Source organism: Lontra canadensis, unplaced genomic scaffold (genome assembly GCF_010015895.1).
Source record: "Lontra canadensis isolate GAN:19392208 unplaced genomic scaffold, GSC_riverotter_1.0 scaffold142, whole genome shotgun sequence".
Classification (NCBI taxonomy): Eukaryota; Metazoa; Chordata; class Mammalia; order Carnivora; family Mustelidae; genus Lontra; species Lontra canadensis.
The window spans coordinates 302,027-328,047 of NW_022631136.1; the positions used below are offsets into that span (position 1 = coordinate 302,027).

At 40.4% G+C, this 26,021-nt stretch overlaps 1 protein-coding gene across 5 annotated transcripts in view; it reads right to left on the bottom strand.

Moving 5' to 3' along the window:
- The window catches only part of OTUD7B (OTU deubiquitinase 7B), a 53,533-nt gene that overhangs the window by 13,483 nt on the left and 14,029 nt on the right, over positions 1-26,021 (bottom strand). Inside the window, exons 1-5 of one of the 5 annotated variants that reach the window (XM_032843629.1) lie at positions 11,123-11,669; positions 8,686-8,835; positions 4,658-4,841; positions 2,080-2,307; positions 415-516 (exon numbers count right to left, since the gene is read on the bottom strand). In XM_032843629.1, the coding sequence (XP_032699520.1) occupies positions 415-516; positions 2,080-2,307; positions 4,658-4,841; positions 8,686-8,754 (583 nt within the window). In that variant the 5' untranslated portion in view covers positions 8,755-8,835; positions 11,123-11,669. Of the gene's footprint in view, positions 1-414; positions 517-2,079; positions 2,308-4,657; positions 4,847-8,685; positions 8,836-10,854; positions 11,078-11,122; positions 11,670-26,021 lie in introns of those variants that run through there. The other 4 variants (XM_032843626.1, XM_032843627.1, XM_032843630.1 and 1 more) reach the window with 4 other exon arrangements.

Sequence of the window (26,021 nt, forward strand, 5' to 3'; positions counted from 1 at the left end):
GAATTATAAATAAGTTTTATAATTAAACAAATCTCACAAAAACTGATGAAAACATCTTTTTTAAATACCAAAAGAATAAATATTAAGGAGAATGATATACACATATAGCTTTATCCTGCTTACATACTTGCTGCTCAATACTTCTGCAGGGTAGCTCTCCAAGTGGGACCCCCGCTAAATCCTATGTTCTACATATGATCCCTGAACAAGAGACTGAAAAGCCAGGGCAGGGCTCTCTTCCATCCCCTCCTACATGCCCACGCCCATGCACATGCACATGTACACACACACACACACGCATGCTGTACGATCACTTCTGCCTAAGATCAAGGTTAGTGGATTAAGTCCTGCACATGAGATCTAAATTCTGTTGCTTTCTTTCTGAGGGTGCGTAACACCATTTTCAAGACTCACCCAGAGAGGCTGCATGCAGGAGGCAGTTTCCATCCCCAGTAGTTGCCAAAGGAAGCAGCCTTTGGCAGGTAGGGTCCACACTCACCCACCAGTTCAAACGCCCTACGGAAACAGGAGGAAAAGGAGAGGAGCAGATTATCCATAAAGCCCTTCCCACTTCCCTAGCTCTCTAACAGACTCCAAACTTGCCTCCTCTAGGAAGCTAACCCAGAATACTGCTACTCCTTATATCTTCTTCACTTACACCTAGTCAGTCAGAACCTGAAGAACATGACTGGTGAGATCAGCAATTCTTACATGGGGACCCCTGATCTAACCAATATCCAAGGGGACATTTGGCAATATCTAGAAATATGTTTGGTTGATACAACTGGTGGGGGGATGCTACTGGCATCTAATGGGTAGAGGCCAGAGAGATTGCTAAACAAAATATAATGTACCAGGCAGCTCACACAATAAAGAATTATCTGGTCCTAAATGTCAACAATGCTGAGACTGAGCAAGTCTGGGTTAGATGATGGGGCCCAGGTCATAGGTTAAAATCTGTGTTGGTCACCTGGTCTGGCTCTGACTCCTTCACTCTGCTCAGGAGACCAGTAAACATCATAACAATGAAGCTCAGCACAAATCCATCATCAGTAAAAGAAAAACAACCCAAAGCTGTATTCACAGGGTCACATAGGTATCATTTGCACATATGACAGCATGTCGGCTTGTATGTGGTAGGACTTTAAAGACATGCGCAACAAGATAGCACATGAAACACCTTAGAAAATGAGCCTCGATTCTGTACAGTCATCCATCTTCCCATTATTCACATGAGGAAAATATTTTGTGAATCACACTTCAAAGTCTCCTTGAATTACTGAAAAGTCAACAGAAAGAAAAACTGGCCTATAATCTCACTAGCCAGGTAACTTGCTAACTTTTAAAAAAGTATAGAGAGGCACACAGTTACTATAGAAGGGTGCAAAGGAAAAATGCAAGCTTCTTTCCCATGCCCCCACCTACCAGCCCCCAGCCTTTCTTCTAAGAAGTTTAACACCTGATTAGCTTTTCCCAGAATTCAAGCAGCCTCGCCCCACCATATTAACTAATTTTAACAGTAATTTAAGACAAATATAACTGTAAAGGTAGATAAATCTTTGGGGAAAGCTCATGTAAACAAATGGGACTTTTAAATTAATCACCATTGTGCATCATCTGTAGTATTGGTTCTTTCTGGTCACAAGGGTGTTCCAGAGCCAATTATAATTTATTTCTATTTTTTTCCCCATGTATGGATTTTTAGGTATTGATTCCTGGGCCTTTCATGTGTATATCTGGTTTCCCTTCCATCAAATGGGAAATTTCCAGGGTAAAGTGTCTAATTTCATGTGATACGGTGAGTGCTGTGAAATGTGTAAGCCTCGCAATTCACAGACCTGTACCCCTGGGGCAAATAATACGTTATATGTTAATAAAAATAATTTTTTAAAAGAAGTGTCCAATTTGTGTCCCAAAAAGAAGCACCTAGCTCAGTACATGTTGATCTGACCAACTCATGACTTTGCAGTCAGCTCCCAGACTTAAACTAGAAGCTACTGGTCAAGGCCAGCCCCTCCATGTGGCTGCCTACCAGTGCAGAGCAGAGGGAAAAGCCCATGAAAAACAGCACTCACTGACCTGCCTGTTCCAAGGCAACCAGCATGGACTGTTCAATAAGGTCTCTCTCTATGAAGCTGCGGAAGTCTTCATTGTACACAGTGAGATCTGGAAGCTGGAAGGCACAGATGGGCATTTCCAGGGGGTGCTCACTGCTCCCCCCACCCCCACCATTGGAGGAGACATGGGACCGGGCCAGGGAAACAATGCTGGAGCTGGCGTGGGAGATGCCCCTAGACAGGCGTTTTTCTGCAATGAGAAACGGAGTTACCTTAGAACATACACAGCCCAGAGAACGTTCCACTCATGTGGTGATGATTACCCCTTGACAAGGCAGGGAAAAACTGTGAGTCGAACTAGCTACCAAACTTCCCAACCCTCTTTCTAAATCCAAATGTAAGTGGGGAAATACGGAGAGTAGTATTTTTGCAGGCACTTATATTAGCACCAAATATACATTCCTCTTTCTACCCTTTATAAATAATTTGCCTGAACTTCTCCCCATGACTCTGTCTTCTTTCACTTCCATTTCCCAACATAACAGGGACTCATTCATTTGGCAACTTGGTCACTGATAGGAAAAAGAGGCAATAAGGGAAATGGGGTTTCATTTTGCTAGACTGCATCAAATAATCACTCTGATAATTTTCACAGTTTTGGAGAATACAGGAAAGACTTTCCATTATAGAAAATTAATGATAAGGGTGCCTGGGTGGCTTAATCAGTTAAGCGTATGCCTTTCACTCAGGTCATGATCCCAGGGTCCTGGGATTGAGCCCTGCGTCGGGCTCCCTGCTCAGCAGGAAACCTGCTTCTCCCTCTGCCTCAGCCTCTTTCTCTCTCACGAATAAATAATCATAAAAAAAATTAATGATAAATCTTACACATCTGGAACTTTCTTATCTACCATTAATAGCATTTATTTACATTATTTACTAGAACTTCTCTGGATTCATATTTGTCAGAAATGTATAGGTACAGTCATTCTCAATATACTAGAGAAAGACAGTAATGTACACAGTGCCCCAAATTATTATTTTTTTAAGATTTTATTTGTTAGAGAGAGAGAGCACAAGCAGCGGGAGGGGCAGGCAGAGAGAGAAGTAAACTCTTCACTGAGCAAGGAGCCTGGATCCTGGATCCAGGACTCGGTCCTGGATGCAGGACTCGATCCCCAGACCCCAGGATCCTGATCTGAGCCAAAGGCAGACGCCCAACCAACTCAGCCACCTAGGCATCCTTATTTGTTTTGATTACATGGCACTTATAATTCCCCATGAGATAGTCTGTGATCATAATCTGCCCAGTGTCATATTACAATCCATTTGCATGATTTGAATTTATATATAAAGATTATCAAAAGCTAAAAATTGTGTTGGGAAGTAGTTCTTAATCCAGTACTTGCCAGAGATGACATACAAAGTAAGTCAAGAGTTGTCTAAAGTTATTTTATAGTGATGTTATTTTTTAAACGATTTTTTTAGGTATTTAAAAAGTATCATAAGCCCATGGTAAAAAAGCAAAACATTATCAAAAGATATAAAGTATTACAAAGAAATCTCCCCTTTATTCAAAATTTCTGATTCCTTCCCCAGAGGCAAACTTTTGGATCCTTCTAGAATTTTTTATACACATAGAAACACACATAGTTTTGGGCGCCCAGATGGCTCAGTCAGTTAAGCAACGGACTCTTGGTTTCAGCTCAGGTTGTGATCTCAACGTCATGAGATAGAGCCCTGCATGGGGCTCTGCACTTGAAGTGAAGTCTACTTAAGACTCTCTCTCTGCCCCTCCCCCTGTGCACACCCTCTCTCTCTCTCTCTCTCTCTTGCTCTCTAAAATAAATAAATAAATATTTTTAAGAAAGCCCATACAGCTTTTAAAATCATTTTTAAAATGATTTATGTTTTAAAAACATAAATAAGAACATACTATATAAACTGCACTGCATCTTACCCTTCTCAATAGATTTTAGAGACTTCAAAAACAGCACATCAGGTTCTACCTACTTCTTTCCAGTGGCTGCGAGTACTCCGCAACATAAACGATTTTATTTAACTACTCCTCTACTAATGGACATTAAATATTGTTTTCAAGCTTTAACTTTTAAGCTTTATGCTGCATATGTGTATGTGCCCACTGAGGTCTATTTATTTAAAGGAGATAGATATATATATATCTATATTTGTATCTCCACATGCACATACACATATGTGATAAATTCCTAGAAATCAAATTGCTAAGTCAAAGTATACATGCATTTCAAAATTTTGATACATAATGACAAATATTAACCTCAGAGGTAGATGGCATGATCCTGTGAATTCTACATTTATGCACTTTATCTCGACAACTAGATTGTTCTCCTTTATCCATTTCCCTCCCAGTAGTGAAAAAGGCCTTCACAGAGGGGAATACTCAAGAAACAGTGGGAGAGTGCAGGGCTCCTGCACCGAAACAGACTGAAGCCACCTCTGAACAGTTTGTCAAGGGAGCAGGGAGAGGAACAGGAGCATCTCCAAAGGATGGCTCCATTTAGCAGTCCCCTCACTTCCTTTCTACTCCCGCCTACAGAAACAGCCCTCAGTTACCCCAGTACCTTGAACGATGTCATCCTGACGCTGCAGGGTGGGTCGGGGAGGGCGGGCAGACTCTCTATCCGAAAACCCTTTCTCAGGTGTCCTGGAACCACCACTCCCTTCACTAAAGGGTGGGGGCAGGTTCCCAGCATGGACTTGACGTAGCTGTTCAAAATCACTGAGGGCGGCACTCACGTCCCAATTCTTTCCTGGCAGGAGACAAAGCAAAAAATGAAATGGGTAGAGTACAGGGAAACTGGGGAAAGACATAAAACAATCATTCAAACCACCCTCTCAAAACTAACAAGCAAAATTCATGCGCATTTCCACCATTCTCCTGTTGCTAATTTTCTTCATTAATACTTCAGTCTGCAATACCACAATTTCTTTATTTACTTGTTGTCCTTCCTAAGTCAGTTCTGTGAGCATTGAAAATTTGTGTCTCTGATCTGAAAGGGCCCACAGAGGCCACAGATAAAACAGAGGAAGCCTAAAGAAGTAGTGACTTGCCCAAATGCACAGCTAGCTTGCACCACAGAGAAGTGTGACTAAAGCCCAGGTCTCTTGATTCTGAGATCCAGAGAGTGCTTAGCCTAGACATGCATGCACTATAATGTCCTACACCATACAGAACTATATACAAAGGTATAAGTACATGAATTTTTCTAAAGAAAAAGAGCTGACAGCTGTCATCAGATTACCAAAAGGAACTGTTAACTGCCCCCAAATTTAAGAATCACTACTCTACTGAAGAGAAGACCCTAAATGTCCTACTGGATTTTTCTGTTGCTTTCTCCAGTTATATTATTCAGTAAATAATATATTATATGATTGTTCACATTTCTTTCTATTCTATTCCACCTGCTACCCCCTCAGTTCAATTCCTATCATCCACTGTTCCACCTCCGATCCACTCTAAAGTATCCCATGAGATTAATCTTTCTAAAGCACAGTTCTGTCCCGTTTCAGTTCTGTTCTGTTCATTTTAGTTCCAGAATCAAAACTGCTAACGGCCTAACATTGCCTACAGAGTAAATTCTAGGCCCTTGTGTCTGACATTCAAGACTTTCTATGACCTGGCCTACTTCTCCAGCCTTTTCTCTGTGCTTCAATTTCCCTGGCTGTGAAAGTGGAGATGATTCTATGTAGGACTGTTATGAAGATCAAATGAATTAAAAGCACTGATACACAGAAAGTGTTTTTTTGTTTTTTAAGATTTTATTTATTTGACAGACAGAGATCACAAGCAGGCAGAGAGGCAGGCAGAGAGAGAAGAGGAAGCAGGCTCCCTGTGGAGCAGAGAGCCCGATGTGGGGCTTGATTCCAGGACCCTGGGATCATGACCTGAGCCGAAGGCAGAGGCTTTAACTCATTGAGCCACCCAGGCGCCCCCACATAAAGTTTTATATAAGTCTTTATTGCTGTTGCTGTGATATCTTATTACTCTGATTTTCCAGTTAAGCTGTATGAATCATTAATACCTGATGAATTTACTTCTGAGCCATCACATTCACCACTTGTTCCAACTCCCTTTGCTCACACCACTTCAGTGGCTCTGGCCTCTTCACTGTTCCACAAACATGCTAAGACTGCTCCCAGCTATGGCCTTTCCAACAATCTCCCCGCTGCCTGGAAGGCTCTCTTCCCAATTTATCTACACAGACAATCCTTCAACTCTTTCAGATATTTGTTCAAATGTCACATTCTTAACAAGGCCCGCCTTAACTACCCAAGTAAAAATTACAACCTGCCTCATCATTTCCCATAGCACTTCACACCTTAACACACACTTTACAATGATTTCGTTATCATGTTTATTATTTATTGACTGTTTTTCCTGCTAGAAGATAAGGGCTGGGATTTTTGTTTGTTTTGTTTTATTCAGCACCTAGAACTTGGCACACAGTAGGTACTCAATACATATCTGTTGAAAAATGAAGGACTTTTGTCCTGACTCAACAAATAAATGAATGAATGTTTACCACACAGTTGGAAATAACAGAACATGTATTGAACACTGGCTCTGTATTTGCAGTTGTGTGGTAAACTCCTTAAAATCAGCTCCTAACAGCCAACTTGTCCAAAACTGAATGTCCATCATTCTCCTTCCTAGGACTTGCTTTGTCTTCTCTTTCTCTATTCCTCAAATTGGTAATGGTATCACAAGCCCTCCAGGCCAGAAAATTCCATCAGAAAATTCAGCAACTCACTACTCAGACCCAACTACTTCTCGGCCCTCACTATCTAGTCAATGTTTGCACTCATGAAACTTCTCTCAAATCTGTTCTTTCTTGTCCATTTTTATTGTTACTGTGCCCATGCAGGCCCTCAAGATTGTTCCCTGGTCTTTGGGAGAGGTTCAGCTAATCTCTCTTCCCCTAGCATGTCCCCTCTCAAATTCGTTCTTTACACCAAAGTTAACTTTAAAGGGAAAAGCAAGAGATAAAGACAGAAGCAGGGAGAAAATGAAGATCAGGCCCTTTGATTTCCCTTCTAAGTTCTATCTTAAATCCATCCACTTTTCTCTCTTCTGACACTACAGTAGTTCAGGCCACCACCATCTCTTACCTCAACTGTCTTAACTGGGTTGATCACTTCTCTGGCCACAATCCAATCTGTTTCATATCCTTCAACCAAAATTCAAATCCCATCACATCATTCCCCTGATTACAAGCCTTAACCAGCTTCCAACTAAACACGGAATGACATTTAAACTCCTTACCACAGTCTACAAAGGGCCCCAAATTCTGCTTCCTGCCTTTTCTACTCATTTCCTACCACTCTTGCCTCACTCTTCCTACCCAGTGCCAAACTCTTTCACCTTAGGTCCCTGTGTAAGCTTCTATATCAACACTCTCTTCTCTGTCCCTTTAGTGTTGCTCCTACTCCCACCCACCCTTCTGGGTTTAGCTCAAATGTCACTTCCTTAGAAAGGCCTTTCTGCACCCTGTATCTAAATTAGGTTTATCTCTTACACTCGTATAGTACCTTCAACCTTTCCTTCATAGCACAGAAATGTATGCACATGTGTGTGTGAGAGAAAAAGATTACACAAATATTAACTGTAACATAATTGTTAAGAGCCAGCCTCTGAAATCAGATCGCCTGAGCTCAAATCCCACTTAACTTTCTGAACCTCAGTTTTTAAAACTGTATAAAACTTACATTGTAGAGTGACTGTAAGAATAAAATAATACATCTCAAGTACTTCACACATACAGCATTCAACACACGTGACAAGAGGAAGAGGAAGCATTTGAGCTGAATCCTGAAGGATAAGGAGAATTTTAGGAGAATAATGAAGGAAGGAACACTGCAGACTTAGAAAACAACTTAATATGACCAGGGAAAGGTGACAAGTTGGACGAAGCATAAGGAGGAGAAGGTAGTAGGAAATAAAACCAAAAATGCCAGTCAAGGGCAGAGTCCTACTGAATTAGCAAACTGGAGTCTAAACCCGGATCTTCCATTTCTCTTCAGGCTTAGCGATCTGTGTCATTATATATTTCCATCCTCAAAAAACATCTGTTAATTATGACTCTAAACAAAGAATTCTACTGACCTGATTCCAAGCCTTAAAGACCTTAAAATCAGAACGTTCACACTTATGTGTACATACAGATTTAAGTAAACAAAGGTAGCAAAATAAAAACATTAACTTAATTCACTCTACACAGAGTCACCTATACAAATTAGGGAAGGAAAGAAACAAAGCCACAAATGATCCTAAAGTCATTTATATAGAAAGAAAAAGACTTACAGATACAGAATTGTACTTTTAGTGGATTAATATAAAATCTCACTTGCATTACCTGAGCATACATTCACAGTGGAGAAAGCTATACCAAAAATTCAAGGTGAAAGGGGATTTTTGCATTTTAAAATTATGGTGAGTCACACATAGGTGGATTATTAGAAGCAACTTAAATGTAAGGCCTGCCACACACAAAGTATCTTTCTGATCACTTTTAAATGTTCCAAGACATCCTAACAATAAACATTGCATTTTACTTTCTTTCTTCTCATCTTTCCCCTCGTGACTCCTTACCTTCCAGGAGATCTCGGGCCAGCCCAGGCTCTGCGCCTGTGGAACGGACAAAATCTGACAAGACAGCATCCATGTCCAGGGTCATGTGATCATTAAGTACTTTCAAGCAGCTGAGGTAGGGTGGACATAGATCAAAATTCAGCCCTCCACCTGAGGAGGAAATAAACACATAAGTCTCAAATTACACTGAAATAGGATGATCATAGCCCAATTTCAGCAGCTTCCTTACCAAATGGAGAAACGATCCTGGCTCATTCATTTCAGCTGAATTTATTATGAAGAGCAACATTTAGTTTCCTAATTCCTCATTAATTTTTTTTAAGATTTTATTTATTTATTTGACAGACAGAGATCACAAGTAGGCAGAGAGGCAGGCAGAGAGGGGGAAGCAGGCTCCCTGCTGAGCAGAGAGCCCGACGCGGGGCTTGATCCCAGGACCCTGGGATCACGACCTGAGCAAAAGGCAGAGGCTTTAACCCACAAGGGCCTCCCAGTGACCCTCTCATTAATTTCTTAACTACTAAATTAATCACAGACCTAATGTCATTCTGAGTATAATGCTTTTCTTCTACCTCTCTAGAGTATTCTGTTTCCATCCATCAGTTTGCTTATCTAAGCTAATGGAAGAAAGCAGCAGACTACAACCCTGAAGAACTCCCCACCTTGTTTATTTCCTTGTTGGCACTTGATTTAACCTGAAATTATTTTAGTAGGTTGCTGTCTAGGCTCCCCCTCTAATACGTCAGTTTCTTGAAAGTTCAATGCTTGTCTTGTTCATTACTGTGTCCTCAGCATGTAACACTTGGCACAGTGCGTGGCATACAGGCCCTCAGTAAATACGTGCTGAATGAATGGATAAATGAACAAATGAATACTATACACTGAAAAATTTTAGAGTTGACTAGTGTTCTGAGGCTAGCTGAGGACATGGAAGGAGCAAGCTGATCAAGCTTAAACTACTCAAAATAAAATAAGCTTTTACACAAAGCAGAGTGGAGATCTCCAAGGTACACGAAAGTTAATTTTTGCCCACTAATTTCATGAACCCAGGAAATATGCCTTTCTCCACTGCGGACAAGTGAGCCAAGTAAGTTCACCTGAAAAAGATCTCTTCTTTCAGACTTGACTTTGGCAGAAACTCTGTCCCTGACCTGATAGCCTGGCACCAATCCACATTCCTCTAAAGTTAGCAGGCCCAGCTGAGGAAGCAATAACAGAGTGAAGAACAATCTCTGACCAATTCTACCACATTAGACGGGTTCTCTGGAAAAGAGGGCTTGATCCTAAAGCAACCATAACACACCTGCCCCACCACAACCACCAATCCCTCGCCTTTTAGAGAAGACCAAAAGTAGAATTCTCAAAGGTAAAAGGTGACTCAGGTGACTGCAGAAACAGCTCCTCCTAAACAACCTAAAGTCTAAGGGTGACTCAGATCCCTTTTCTTCAGACCTCCTCCAATCCCACGACACAGCTTGTCTGGTGGTAAGATCAGATCCTGATTTTCTGCATTCCTTAGAAATATTAAGCAAATAAAGAGCAATGATTTGTGGATCATAAAACCAGGAAGTCACTAATCTGAGTGCAGGGATGTGTTTTAGTCATATCTGTAGACCCAACACCTAGCACCTAGCACAGCATCTACAACACTGCAGGCAGTCAATAAATGCCTGATGAGTAAATGATTAAATGACTAAGTGAACCTCCACACCAGCCACCACCAAACCAATCCATTTTTGGCTTAACTTAGCAAATGAGAAATTCCAGGGTCCTTTGGACTTCCTATCACCCCTCAATTTCTAAGAGTCTACCTTGGCCCCAATCCATTTCTCCAAGTTTCAGAAACTCTTTTCTTTTCTTTTTTTTTTACGATTTTATTTATTTATTTGACAGAGATCACAAGTAGGCAGAGAGGCAGGCAGAGAAAGAGAAAAGGAAGCAGGCTCCCCGCCCAGCAGAAAGCCCAATGCAGAGCTCGATCCCAGGACCCTGGGATCATAACCTGAGCTGAAGGCAGAGGCCTCAACCCACTGAGCCACCCGGGAGCCCCCAGAAACTCTCTTTTCTGAAGAGACATCTGTACTGTCACTAGTTCCACCATCCCTGTATCGTAAGATTTTTACCTACACCTATATACGTTAGCCAGATGGCTTTGGTCCAATTACTTACAGGGTTTCAGGTGCCTCTTGTTTATCCTAGACTTGGATTCGATGACCTCTCAGATCCTTCCCAGGTTTAAAAAATGAACTTCTCCAGTTCACTATAGCCTCATAAACCATGATCCTGACATTCTCTTTTAGTCTGTGTATTATCGATATCTAATTTCCTTCCATTTCAATATCCCAATTGTCAGAAAATGCTGCCAATACATAGGGAACTTTTGGCCTAACAACCTCAAATTCAAAATGTCAAGTTATAAAATAAACTAGTTCCTTACATTTTATACTTAAGAATTAAATTCCTTCAGAATTCATAAATGAATGAGTGGTTTCTCCCTCCCCTAATACAAGCAAGAACTTCTTCTCCAAGCCCATTTCGGTCACTTCTTAGAGGTCACAGGAGATGGCTGCAGCCCAAATAACTTGAAAGTATGACTAATCCAAGACCAAGAGCATAGCTTCAAAATGAATTTCAATCTTCTCTCTTTAAAAAAAAAAATATTCAAAGGAACTCAGTAGAGCCACTTTAATAACTTTCTGGGAAGACTGTGGGAGGTATACAGTAAGCAGACAAATAGCAATCAGCAAAAAGATGCTCAGCAGAAGAGAGAAGAATTGATTAAGCCATGGGCATGTAGACAATCTCCCAGCCAGACACAGGACAATAAAAAAACCATCAACGTCACGGCATCACAGACCTCATTTGCCAATACAGTAGGTCTTTCTTCAAAAAATTATTTTGGAGAAGTAATTCAGAGATCCAAAACTATCTAGAATGACTTGCCAAAAAATTCAAAGCACTAAACCAAACTTCCTGGCAGCACATTCATTCTTCTATCTGATGCCTCCAGGTGCAGGCCACAGACTCCACCCGAACCCCACCCAGCAGGGGAGGACAGTGGCTTCTGTTACGTCACCACCAACACTTGGCTGGCACTTCTCAAAATCCAAACGGGAAATAGCCATAACATGGACTAAAACACACAGTCCTTGGCTGTCTCAGCACACAGGAAGAAAAAAAAGAAAATACTGGCTTTTAAACTTTCAAACAAAACAGAGGAGACACTCAAACATCTGTTAATTGAATGGTGTTTAGACAAATCTCAACTGGAGGCAAAACCCTCCAGTCCTCCAACTGGATGAGACATTAGTGATTACTTAATTCAATGTCTGCCCCCAAGCAGAAATCCTTCTTTTACATCTCTTGACAGAGAAATCATCCAGTCTTCACATAGATACAAGCCTTGATGGAGGACTCATTCCTTTGCCACCATGTCCGTCTTACTTTAAACAAATCTAATCGTTACAAAATACTTTTCTAAATTAAATCACCAGCCCACCCCGATCTGTAACTTCCACATAATGGCCTGTGTTCTCTTCTCCAGAACAATAAAACCACACCCAAGAATGATGGTATTTGCATAGACAAGGATTAGAGAAAATGTGTTAACAAACAGAGAAACAAATAAGGCTTGAAAAGTCAGATGCATTGCCCAAAGTCTGAACCAAGATATTTTGGACACATGCTCTACTATACCACACTGCCTCCAAAGGCACTAGGGCATTACTGAACCCCAAAACAGGACTGATTCTTACCCACTGAATTCTTTCACATAGGAAAGGGCTGTGCCTATCTCTTATATGTATTAAAGATTTAGATGCCTGCCTTATATTGCCCTCATTTTAAATCCTACCATTTTCCTCAGCAATTTCAACACCTACCTACACCATCCATCCAATGTTTCTGCTGTAAGAGTTTCATAATCTCATCAAATGCAAAGACCTTCATCTCCATTCCAGCACCTCAGTCCTGGACTCTGCCATCTCCTAAAACTACTACACCTCTATATTTTCAACATCCAAAATTTTACTTTGGCTACAGTCTCATCTTTCTTCCAGCTTTCCTGCTCTACTACTAAACCTGCTATCTTTTTTTTTTTTTTAAGTTTTTTTTTTCTGTTGTTCCAAAGATTTTATTTATTTATTTGACAGAGATCACAGGTAGGCAGAGAGAGAGAAGCAGGCTCCCTGCCGAGCAGAGAGCCTGATGCGGGGCTTGATCCCAGGACCCTGAGATCATGACCCGAGCCGAAGGCAGAGGCTTAACCCACTGAGCCACCCAGTCGCCCCTAAACCTGCTATCTTAACTCAATATATCCTCACCTCAGACCAAGTCATCCAATTCCTTAACTACTTTGTTCACAATTCAACAAAAATCACGGTGTGCCTACTATGTGTTAGGTGCACTATGACCAGGACTAGAAACACAACAGTGAACTAGACAGATACAATCTTTATCCTCACAAAGATTCCAGTCTGGAGAAAAAAAAAAAAATTCACAGAAAATTGTAATAAAGAAATGCTGGAGAGGTGGGTGTGATCTCCTACAGGGAGTCCGAAAAAGCTTTCCCAAGGAAGTGATATTACATCTAAGGACAAAAGAATGAGTAGGAATTGGAGGGACAAACTGGGAAAGAATGTTCCAAGCAGAGGAAACATATTATCAACGTTCTATGACAGGAAAAAACACAGAGGTGAGAATGGTACAAAATGAGGATTAAGAGGGGGGCCTGGTGGACCCTACTAAACATGGGGATTTTATCCTAAAGATAATGAAAAGCCATTGATGTAAGTCACTGTTGTAAGCAGGGGCAGGACATGATCACACATGAAATATTAAAAGATCCCCCTGGTTGTAGTGAGAAGAGTGTGGAAGGAACACAAGTGGAAATTATTTCAACAACATGATGGTGAGCTAGACTAGGGGACACGATGGCAAGCTGGAAAGCAGTGACGACTGAGGGGAAAAAAGTGGATTAGATGCCACTTTGTCCCTTCTTGCCTAACTGAATGTGAGCCCACTGACTGGTCACTTATTTTCCAGTAAAAAACTAGTTCCACTATTCTTCTATTTCATCTGCCCAACCTGATAGCTCTCACATTCAACTTCTCTGCTACTACCTGGGCCTACTGAGCAAGATAAGATCAAATAATCATGCAGAGGAACCCAACTATAAATAAATGGCAGTCAGCCTCATTACTTTCCATGGAACACTGCTGCCTTCTGCTTGACTTGGGGACAAGTCAACCAATGTTCTCAGCTACTATGCCACACCTTCAGTATTCTCCTACCCAATTCTTATCACTCCTTAACTCCTGGCGTGTGACCTTGCCTTCAACTTCATAGAAAAAAATATGAAACAAAGCAAGAGGAGTTCCTTTAGGTTGACTCCCCTGTTCCTACCTGCCAGCTGTTCTTCTCCTCTACCCTGTAAAACTCCCTAAAATCAACATTCACATGTTACTTTTTCACCTAAATGCAGTACTCATCCTACCAAAATGGGCTTCTATTGAAGAAGAATGGCACTGACTTACAATAAGATCACAATTATCCTTACTGCTTATCTAAAATGATCTTTTTGTAGCACGTGATACTTACCACTCTTCCTGCCTCTCTGGCTCCATGTCTTGGTCACCTTTGCGGACTCCTCTTCCTAACCAAGAGTTAATGCACTGAAGGTTCTACCTCAGGCCTTCCATCTTCTTAATTTATATCATCTCCTTGAGAATTTCATTCATGCCCCTGAACACCAAATGGTGATGACTTCAAAATGTATTCACAGTCCCAAACTCTCCAGCTCACCTAGGAATCCCATATGCACTTCAAACTCAGCATGTTAAAAGCATGAGCTCATTCTCTCATCTCTGTCCTTCCCCCTTTCAAACTACCCCTCTTCCAGTGTTGCCTATTCTAGCAAAAGGTACCATCATCCGTCCTCTTAGCCAAGTCACAAAAGCCGGGGAGCCACCCTGGAATTATCTTTTACCTTATCCTCATTCACAAACAGTCCTTTATGAAGGACTACTCATTTCACCTTTAAAATTTCTCAAATCCATCCCACACTCTTCATAAGCTACAACTATTTTATTCTCTCAGGTTTTCATTACCTGGACTCCAGGAAATAGCTTCCTAATTTCTCCCTCTTCCTCTCTCCAGCCATTGGATGCTTGTGGAGGCTGATCAATCTAAAATGCAAATAGGCCTTATAGCTCCTGGCTCTAAATTCTTTAATGACTAAAGCATCAGATCCCTTCACAATCTGGCTCTGCCTAACTCTCCAGCCTCATTGACCTGCCACCATTCCCCCTTCTGTCCTGGTAATTCCCCAGGTACACCATGTGCTCACATTTCAGTTCCTTTGCCCATGTTGTTCCCGCTGCCTGGATTGACTTGTGGTCTAGCAAGTGATTTCTTACCTCTTCTATGAGACTACCTTGAGTACCACCTCATTTGTAAAAAACTTTCTCTGGGTTCCCAACTTAAATTGCTCTCTTCCTCCTTGCTGCTGCACCTGCTATTACACCTCTGTGATTTTATTTACACACCACAGAGTACTTGTGTTTATTTACATGTTTCTCTCCCCCCACTAAACCATGAGCAATTTGAAGGCAGGAATTTTGTCTTGTTCATCCTGTATCCCTAAAACCCAAGCACCACTCAGTTTTTGTTCAGATAAACTGAATTGTATTTGTACAGTACCCAACCATGCACACGCGCGTGCCCGTGCGCACACACACACACACACACACACACCAGTATCGATGATAATCAGATAATCAGTGTTGTAAACAGGCAGGTCTCAAACAGTGGCTCATCTCAAAGACACTTGCTTAAGATTGTTATATGACATTATTTGCAACAAGTTTCTTTTCCTAAACATTAACTCAGACTAACATTACAATCAGTCTGCATGCTCTGCATACCCAACTATTTAGTAACGGAGAAAGATGACCCAAAATTAAACACTGATTATGGATAACTATTATAATAATAGTTAAAATGCCTGAGAAACTACTGACCCTACATTTTCTCGTCTACTACATCCCCAAGCATCCACATTCTCACACTATACCCTCTCCCAGTCCTAGTGATGCACTACAGCAGTGTCTGAGTCCCTTCCAACTCCTCCCAAAACTCACTGGAAAACCACAACATTCAAGACTGTCAAGAATTTTCAAAGGTCAGAGATTCCTCCATGTCTATGATGTCAGTCCCAAGGAATCCAGACAGGGAGAAAGAGGAGGGACAAAAACCCTTAGAAATTTCACACAATTCCTGATTGGGTGGGAGGGAAAAATGAAAGACTCTCTTGGCAGATTGTTCTTAATTAAAATGGGTCCTTACAAGTGAAAGAAGCAAAATATATCCTTCTTTTAAAAAAAGAGAGAGAATATGACCAAATTCCATACCAAAGAGACCTATGTAGACCTATGTTACAACCAAGAGACAGAAAGATGGGTCTAAAAGGAAAAAAAGAAGTGACAGGAAGTAATATGTGTTAAAGCTTCAGACATTATTTCATTTTAACTTCCAAGTAACTCTAAGAGATTTGTTTGTATCATTAACCCTACCTCACCAGATGAGATTGCTAAAACCCACAAAGGTTAAGTAATCCACCCGAGATTACAAATGGAAAAAAGCCGCAGGGCCAGGATTTTCATGAACCCAGCCTACTGGAAACCAGAGGCCAGACCCTTGCACCACAGCACCCCTAGTCCAGGGAGGCGAATGGCAAAAGCATGTGCCATCCACCCATGTGCCAGTCTACCCTCCCAGCTGCAACTGCTTTCAACACAGAGACAGAGAGACAGTGAGACAGAGAGAACTGGCTCTGGATTTGGACAAATTTAGGTTCAAATACCAGTCTACCTACTAAGGGCTGAACTATGGGTAAATAATATAACCACTCGGTGCCTCCATTTCTTCACATATCAAATGGAGAAAATATCTGCATTTCAGACCTTTTGCTGGCATTAACTAACTGAAGATACATTAGGACAGTGCCTGGCACAAAGTAAATCCTCAAAAAAGGTCAATTGCCTTTCTTCTGCCTAACTCCCTCAACACACTCCACCTCGCTCCTCTAGTACCCAGTACAGGCCCTGTACCTTTCCTCCGAAAGCACCCTCTACTCATCCCCAAAAAACCCTCCGGGCCCACAGCCATTGCAAAGGCACCGTCAACACATGCACACAGGACCCAGTCCATCATTTCCATTCCAGTGTCTTTCAAATTCGTTAAGCCTCCAAGAAAATGTTGCGAAAGGACTTCTTGGGCTGTACCTTCTACCAGATGGTCCCTCAAAAATAAGAGCAAAAGAAAACTGTCTGCCCTCTCCTCCATGTACAGACACAGCTAAATAGCCCATTCATTCCCAAATTTCCAGAAATAGCAAACTGACACATATTTATTGAAATTCTAATGTCTTAATCTACCAACCCTACCTCCCCATGTTTATCCCTTACTACACTACTCATTCCAGATTCAAAGATTTTATAATATTCTCTTAATCTCATGCATGTTGTCTATTTCTTGGGAAAAAATGTTCCCATCTTCTCCTACATACCCTGCACAATTTCTGGGTTGTCTTCTACCTCCACGACACTATATGCTCAAGGAAGAGCCACTTACTCTCCCTAAATCAAACTTAAGAGAAAAACTGAACCCAAAAAGTTCAATCATATAATTTACCATTCCAAAACAATTTATTAGCTTACTATATGCTACTGTGGATACAACCCAGTAAGGACTCAAGAACTGGCTTCATGGTTTTATAACTACCACTAGTATGTGCATGTGCCAGAATAAGATTTAACTATTTTTCAAGAATTTCCAGTTTGTTTGTTTTTTTAATCAGGCCTACCAATAGCAAAATGAATCTCTAACAGACAAATCCATTAAAAGCCAAATGCTGACATAAAGATCAGGGAGAAGTTCACAGAGAACTCCTTATGAACTGGCATTTGTCTTCTCAGTGCTACTGACAAAAGGCTCCTTGGATTACAATTACTTGGGAAATTTAATAATTCGGATGATGTGTACAACAGAAGTGACCTTTAGAAAAATAAGGGTAGAGAGAGTCAGAGAGAAAGTCTATTATTATAAAATTGGCACAACAACAGTAACTTGAATAGAAACAAAAGTCATGTTAATGTTTATTTTTTTAGATCCAGACCAGTATTTCTATTTGCCACATACAACGAATTTTTTCTCTTTCAGTGAGGGTCAAAGATAGTTCAAGGTTTGAGTCTTAGTACACTCAACTTTTAAAAGAATGGTCTGTAAAAATAAAAGTTCTACTTAAGCCCTTATAAAGATTCTGATTACTAAACTTTTGACATGGGAGAAAAAAATAAATACTACAAATCAACAAAGGCTAGTCTAATAGTAAAACACATTCTCTGAATCAACCAACATTCCCTACTTGAAGACAATCTTCTCTCCCCTTCTTGATTCTTAAATACTTGTCATTTTCTTGTCAATTAGAGAACTTCTACTCAAGGAAATAGCAGAAGAAAAAAAAAATTCTAATTATGAACTATCTACTATTAGTTATCCATAGGAAATTAATTCATTGTGTAAACTCCTTCTGGTAAATTAACTTCCTTCAGTACACAACTACTAATTTTTTAAGAGCCCCAAACAATTAGAAAAAGAAATTTGTCTTTTATAAAATTATATAATTCCTTTCAAAGAAAGCTATCTTTTATTATTATTATTATGTTTAAAATTCTCCATCTGCAAATTTCATAGTTACATCTATCGTGGCCATATCTAGACCTCATTTGAACTCCTCTAGGCCCTGTATGTACAAAATTCACTTCCTGTTATCATATACTGCCTTGTAATATTAGTTGGCCTTCCTGATATTAGCATCTTATCTCTTCAATCTGATTATCCGTCATTCAATCAAAATTTACCCAAAATCAAAATTTACTGGGTCCACCATGTACCAGGCACTGCCCTAGGGCCTTAGAGATACAAATGAAGAGAAGCCTACAGTCCTACCTTCGGGGCACTCCAGTCTGCTGGGAGAAATTTAAACATGTTATTCATGCCCAGTGGGGTAGGAAGAGGTATAAGAACTAGTTTACCTGGATGGGCTAGGAAGGTTTCTCAAACTGGATCTTAAAGGATGTGTAAGAGATCATCAAGATGGAAATCAAGATACATTCTAAAAAGAATTAAGATCTTGAGGTTGGCACCTTTCTTTTATACTTAAAAAAATTCTAAACAGGCCTAAAAACTTGGTTGGCACATAGTAGATGTGTAACAAATATTTATCATTCTAAATTATTCAAGCTAGTCCATGTGTATGGATGACTGAGAGCTAATCTATATCTAAAATAGGCTTGTGAATTATTTACTGGTTTCAAATGTCATCATTCACCCCCTGGATACACATAATCAAGGTCTATGCAAATATATCTGTAAGCTGTCTGTTCATTAAAAATAGCTTCTCTTTTGCTGCAATTTCTGTTTTTAAAGCACTTTCACAAATAAGGCCTCATTTAATAAGAATTCTAAAAATTAAATACTCTTTTTGAGATTTCTAACCCCCTCTTTTCTGATGGAAAATACATACATACAGAAGCTTACAAACCTTAAATGATACCCAGGTAACAAGGAGCTTGGACCTAGGTATCCTGAATTTAAATACAGGGTTTATATTAGTTCTACAGGGACTTATGACAAAATCAAATTGGTCTACCCATGCAAACTCCACAGACTAAGAAATTCTTTATTATTTTGCTTTTAAAAATACTATCCATATTCATCCACACTACTAACCCCATCCTCCCCACCAACTCCACCAATACACATACATTTCTATTTCTAGGTTAGAGTTAGGAATTAGAAAATCCAGCCCAGGGGCGCCTGGGTGGCTCAGTGGGTTAAGCCTCTGCCTTCGGCTCAGGTCATGATCCCAGAGTCCTGGGATCGAGCCCCGCATCGGGCTCCCTGCTCAGCGGGGAGCCTGCTTCCTCCTCTCTCTCTCTGCCTGCCTCTCTGCCTACTGTGATCTCTCTCTGTCTGTCAAATAAATAAATAAAATCTTAAAAAAAAAAAAATGAAAATGAAAATCCAGCCCAGGATATCCTGAGACCTGAATAATTTTGGGTCTCCTTCATCTGTATAGGTTGTGCCATTGGTGGTTTAATAATTTTTCTTTATTTGTTTTTAAAGAGTTTATTTATTTGTCAGAGAGAGAACACAAGCAGGGGGAGCGGCAGGTAGAGGCAGAGGGAGAAGCAAGCTCCCCGCCGAACAAGGAGGCCGATGCAGAAGATGTGGGACTCGATCCTAGGACCCTGGGATCATGACCTGACCTGAAAGCAGATGCTTAACCGACTGAGCCACCCGGGCATCCCAATAGCAACCGAGCCTTGGATGCCTGGGTGGCTCAGTTATAAGCATCCGACTCTTGATTTCTTCGGCTCAGGCCATGATCTCAGGTTGAGACACCCAGCACGGAGCCTGCTTAAGACTCTCTCTTTCTTCTCTCTGCACCACTCCACCCCCACCACCGTGCACTCTCTCTTTCTAAAAAAAAAAAAAAAAACCTTTTAAACCACTTTCAGCGCAGAGTCTACTTGTCCCTCACCTTCCCCCTTTGCTCCCCTCCCTGTGCTCTCTTCTCACAAATAAATAAAATTTAAAATAAATAAAAGCAACCACGCCTCTTATATTTAAGCACATAAAATTAGTTATAAGCATATAATATAATCTGACTTCTAGTCTACCTGGGAACATAGACTGGGAACATTTCTATTTTTACATTTCGGTCTAATGTGGAACAAGCCTGGTGGTGAGGTGCAGAAAGTCAGTCTATTTTCCTTGTTTGGCACTTTGGAATTATAGACTTTATTTGGAACTACGGACTTTAGAACCAGGAGATTACTTCATTCCATACTCTCAAATTGCAGATGAGAACCCTGGGAACCAGGTGAGTGAGATTAAGTGACTTGCCCAAAGTCACAGGGCTAACTAGTGCTAGAACTGTGTAATAGAACATAAATCTGTTGACTACTATTCTTTTTTTTCTCTCTAGAGATTTATTTATTTTAAAGAGAGCGAGAGAGCTTCTGCGTGCACAAGAGTGGGGCGAGGGGCAGGAGGGGATTGAATCTTTAAGCAAACGTTCATCTCCTTCCCATTAAACATGGAGCCCAAAGCGGGGCTTAATCCCTTGACCCATGAGACCATGACCTGAGCTAAAAACAAGAGTCAGATACTTAATGGACTGAGCCACCCAGGCACCCCTCCTGACTCCAATTCTAGCAATCTTTACCTGACTTGTCATGTATCGATGACTTTCAGTTCTCCGTGTGATCTACTTTGTGGATTTATCTATGAAAACTTCCTTTCTTCCTGCCATCCAGATAAATCTCTTATTTCTATAGGTGTGTACCAAAGAAAAAGATGCATAATTAGGAAATTTAATCACTTAAGCAAACTTAAGGGAAATCATCTATACAGATGATCATGAGGGCATGCTAAAATCAAATCCCCATCTTTGTTTGACTCATCACCACTAACGATATAAACTGGATTTGGAAATATTCTTCTAGCACTATACTCAAGGTCTGAAGTTGTGTAGCAAGAGGGTAGGATAAAATTAAGTGTGACAAAGGGATAGATTTTTCTTTTTCTTTTCTATTGATAGTCTGAAGCTATAATATCGTTCTCATATGCCATTATGGAATCACAGCAATTACTAAATTTTAAATAGAATCCAACATAAAATAAAAACCAAGAGAGAAATAAAGCATCAACTTTTAACACATGACCTCTTCCTGTCCGAAAGAGTAAATAAAATGCCCGCAGCATCAAAGCAATCACTTTCCTCACATTCACTTTGATTCATGTTCACTTGTAGAAAAGCTACATCTCTTCTTCCTCTTAGGAAGGGCCACCATCAGCACAATAGCACCGGGTCACTGCAATTCTCCCCTAATGAAACCTGAACTTCCTGACTCAATCATTCAGTAAGCACTTAGTAAGGACCTACTCCAAGCCAGGCAGGCTGCTAAGTGAAGGGGATGCATAAACCAGTAAGTTGTCCCTGCTTTCTAGAAGTTCATCTAACAGGCTGATTCCAGAGAAAACCCCAAGATAGGTATTGGTTAACTTCCTTTATTTAACACAGATTACTGAGTTCCAGGCACTGGTGACAGAAAAAGATGAAGAGTAAACTTTTAAAAGTAAGAGTCTTTTCAAAATTTACTGAACAGGATGCCCGGGTGGCTCAGTGGGTTAAGCCTCTGCCTTCAGCTCGGGTCATGATCTCAGGGTCCTGGGATCGAGCCCCACATTGGGCTCTCTGCTCAGCGGGGAGCCTGCTTCCCCCCTCTCTCTGCCTACCTCTCTGCCTACTTGTGATCTCTGTCAAATAAATAAATAAAATACTTTAAAAAATTTTACTGAATAACTTGCTCTTCTGAATTATTGAAATCACATGTTCTTCTCCAAGAATGCCAATCATCAGAAGTTGACTGTAAGGGATTTTGATGGTAACACCTACCCAAGTATTTTGGTCAAAGGCACTGTTTCCTTAATCTTACCACTCTAGAAGGCATTACTGTCCTAGACTGGTACATTTTATCAATATAGGATCCATAGTAACAGAATATAGTTGATCTCATCAGTGAACTGGAAGGAGTTGGTTCCTATATAGACAGATGCTTCCAGTAGAATGGACTATGTCAAACATATGACAAATCCTGTTTAACTTTGTTGCCACAAGAGTGTATATCTAAGTACTACAGGCAACCCTTCATGATCACATAGCCCCAGGCCGAGTTTTCAGGGTGACGAGTCTCTGCTTTTCCTTTTCCCTTCCACAAAAAGCACAAAAGGTATGAATTAGTACACAAGTCATTGTCCTCTGAGGTTTTCTCCTTGAAATTACTCCAGGAAACCAACCATCATTAGAATGAGTCCTATCCCATTGATATTTTTAACATTATTTTATTTTCACATTCTCTGGTAGTGGTGGTGGTGATAACAAATGCCAGCTTTGGAGTTCACAAAATACCTTCAAATATATTACTTCACTGAAAAAAATGCAGAAGATAAAAGGAAACATCATAGGCCAAATATCTCAAATATCAAAAACCAAATCGAGTTTAATTGGAATTGAAAAACAAGCACTTTCAACTCTACCACAGGATCGAGAATCTATTTCTATCAAAAAAGCATAGAATTGACCCTAACAAAGCAAAATCACAAACTTCCCTTTAAATTAGGTCTAACTGATTTCAATTTGTGTATGTTAAAGACCACAGTTTCAGCAAGAATCTGATATAAATCTTTGATACCCCAATCCCATTTCCAAATGTTTCCCCACAGTTAAATGATCAATACATATTATTCTAAAGAAGGAATAGTTAATGATGAGAAAGCCGCCCTAGAATGACAAGCTGACAACACTCATCATTCAAATATCTTTAAAGATTTAACTAATATTTACTCTGTACCAATCAAGTACTAAGCACTAGGTTAGACCCATCCACATAAATCACCTCATTAACCTTATGTGTCATGCTCAGATAAGACTAAATCCCAATCCTTTACTGACCTGGGTCCCTAAAACCCACTAGTTCTACCACTAACTACCTCGATCCCACCTAATAAATCCCTAGAACTCAACTGGAACTCAGCTTCTCAGTCTCACAGACCTAAGCATTTTTAGTGCTTCTACTAAGTAATGCTTACCACAAAACCTGTGTGCCTATTTTTAAGCTCCTAACTCCCAAACAAACACCGTTCATCCGAGATATGGCACATGGTGATAATGGACATAATCAAAAACAAGTAACCCTCTTGGATCACACTAGCTAATGAATAAACCTAGAATACTAACAAAACTGGATTTTTAAAAAAGATTTTATTTATTCAGAAGAGAGCAAAAGTGAGAGATCACAGAGGGAGAGGGAGAAGCAGACTCACTGCTAAGCAGAGAGCTCTGTGTGGGGCTCAACCCCAAAACCCTAAGATCATGACCCAAACCAAAGGCAGATGCTAACTGACTGAGCTACCCAGCTGCCCCATAAACTGAATTTCAGCTGGTCAGACAACACTGGATTTTTTTTTTTTTAAGATTTTATTTATTTGAGAGAGAGAGCAAGAGAGAGAACACAAGCGGGGCAGGGAGCAGAGGGAGAGGGAGAAGCAGACTCCCGCTGAGCAAGGAGCCCAACATGGGGCTTGATCTTAGAACTCCAGGATCATGACCTGAGCCAAAGGCAGATGCTTAACCAAGTGAGCCATCCAGGCACCCCAGACACTGGATTTTAAGTCTTCCCAACCTCAAGACTATTTTCTGGTCTTCTGAATACAGAAAGTCTTCTCTATTTGAATGAACTGCAGAAGACAAGTCTGACCCAAGAGTCCTTACTCACATACTCATCAGAGATAACTGGTAGAAAAAGGAAAAAAAATATTCCAACTGGTATGACCACATTACAACGTTAACAACACATTACTCACCATCAGGCAACAAGAAAGCACTTGCAAGTGGGCAAGGAACATTCAGGAAGCCAAGGAAACAAACAAAACTCTCCCAGTCCTCAAAACACAAACACATCCACATGCCAAAGAAGGTTACACCGTCCAGTTTACACCCAGGTACGAGTGAGTGGAGAGGGAATGGGGAGAAAGGAGGGGAAGTGAGAAGCATTATTGGGCAAGGAACATTCAGGAAGCCAAGGAAACAAACAAAACTCTCCCAATCCTCAAAACACAAACACATCCACATGCCAAAGAAGGTCACACTGTCCAGTTTATACCCAGATATGAGCAAGTGGAGAGGGAGTGGGGAGAAGGGAGGGGAAGTGAGAAGCATTATTGGGCAGGTGTGCTTGTCAGCACCAACAGATATCTCTCTTGGACTCATGAAGAGCCTTTTTTTTTTTTTTAAATTATGTAAAGATCCCTTGATTTTTTTTTTTTTTAAGATTTTATTTGTTACAGAGACCGAGCACACGAGTAGTGAAGAGGGGCAGAGGGAGAAGCAGACTCCCTGCTGAGCAGGGAGCCCAACACAGGGCTCTATCCTAGGACCCTGGGATCATGACCTGAGCCAAAGGTAGACACTGAAGCTTAACAGACTGAGCCACCCGGCACCCCACGGAGAAATTTTTTAAACAAAGAAATACTGGGAGTCGCACCCATTTTTATAACTTGATTTATTTAAATAATCACAGAGAACATGCAATATATATAAACGGCAGCATGTTAGAGTAGTTGCATACATTCCCTCTGAAATTCATCAGATCTGTATGTAAATCCTAGCTTTGTCACTATCTTGCTGTGTGACCTTGGACAAGTTATTTAACTTATCTGTGCCTTAGCAGGGACCTCATCATAATCACTGTGATATCCTGAGCAACTTCAACAGTACTGAAATATCTTGGCTGAATTGGTAAATATCTTTATTAACAGTAATAAAAATTTTAGATGAATTAATCTGTAAATAGGTACAAGAGTATCTAACTCATTGAACAGTTATGAGTATTAAGTGAGGTGATATATAAAGTACTTAGTATAACTCATGGTAGGGTCTCACTATTAAAGAGTAAAGTTTTCTTCCCTTTACTTCCCAGCCAGGTCAGAAATTAATAACAGAAGAGTCGTGGCAAGGATTAAAATGGGGTAAGAACTATAGAACCCAAATGTTGGAAAATGTTTACTACTAGGGCCCTAGTCATAAAATCTAGGAATATTTCATCTTGGCAGATGAAATTAAATAAGAGACCCTTGTAGTAGGTACATAATAAATGTTAGTTGATCCAGATAATGCTATTGTGAGCCTTCAGGTTATCTGTTAATACCAGATATAAGCCCGGCAGAATAGGAAAAGGGCAAGAAAAGGGAAGGAAAAGAAAACAGAAGGGAAAAGAAGACTGAGTTACATCTTAAATAAACCAGACTATATATTTAAAAACCAAATATAAAGGATTTTTTAGAAGGCTATTTAATTCTCCAAAAAATTCCCATTAGCGAAAACACTCTATTGATTCACAGTATTTACCAACCTTTTTAGGTAATAAGATCTGTGTAACTAAATTGTTCTTAACTGCTGACACGGTAAATAAGCTTGAAAGATTTGGGTCCAAAACTCTCCTCCTCCTTTTACTCCAAAAAGACTGATGGGGCCTTTTGAGGCTACCTCACCAAAGCCTGTAACCACAGCAACCTATCTTACATGCAGAGGAAAAGATATTTCACTTCAAAATTGGGAATCAGAGAATATATGCAATTAAATCCAAAATCGGAAGGAATCTTTTTCCTTGACTACAAAGAACTGAATGTGAGAAGACAGCTCTAAGGAA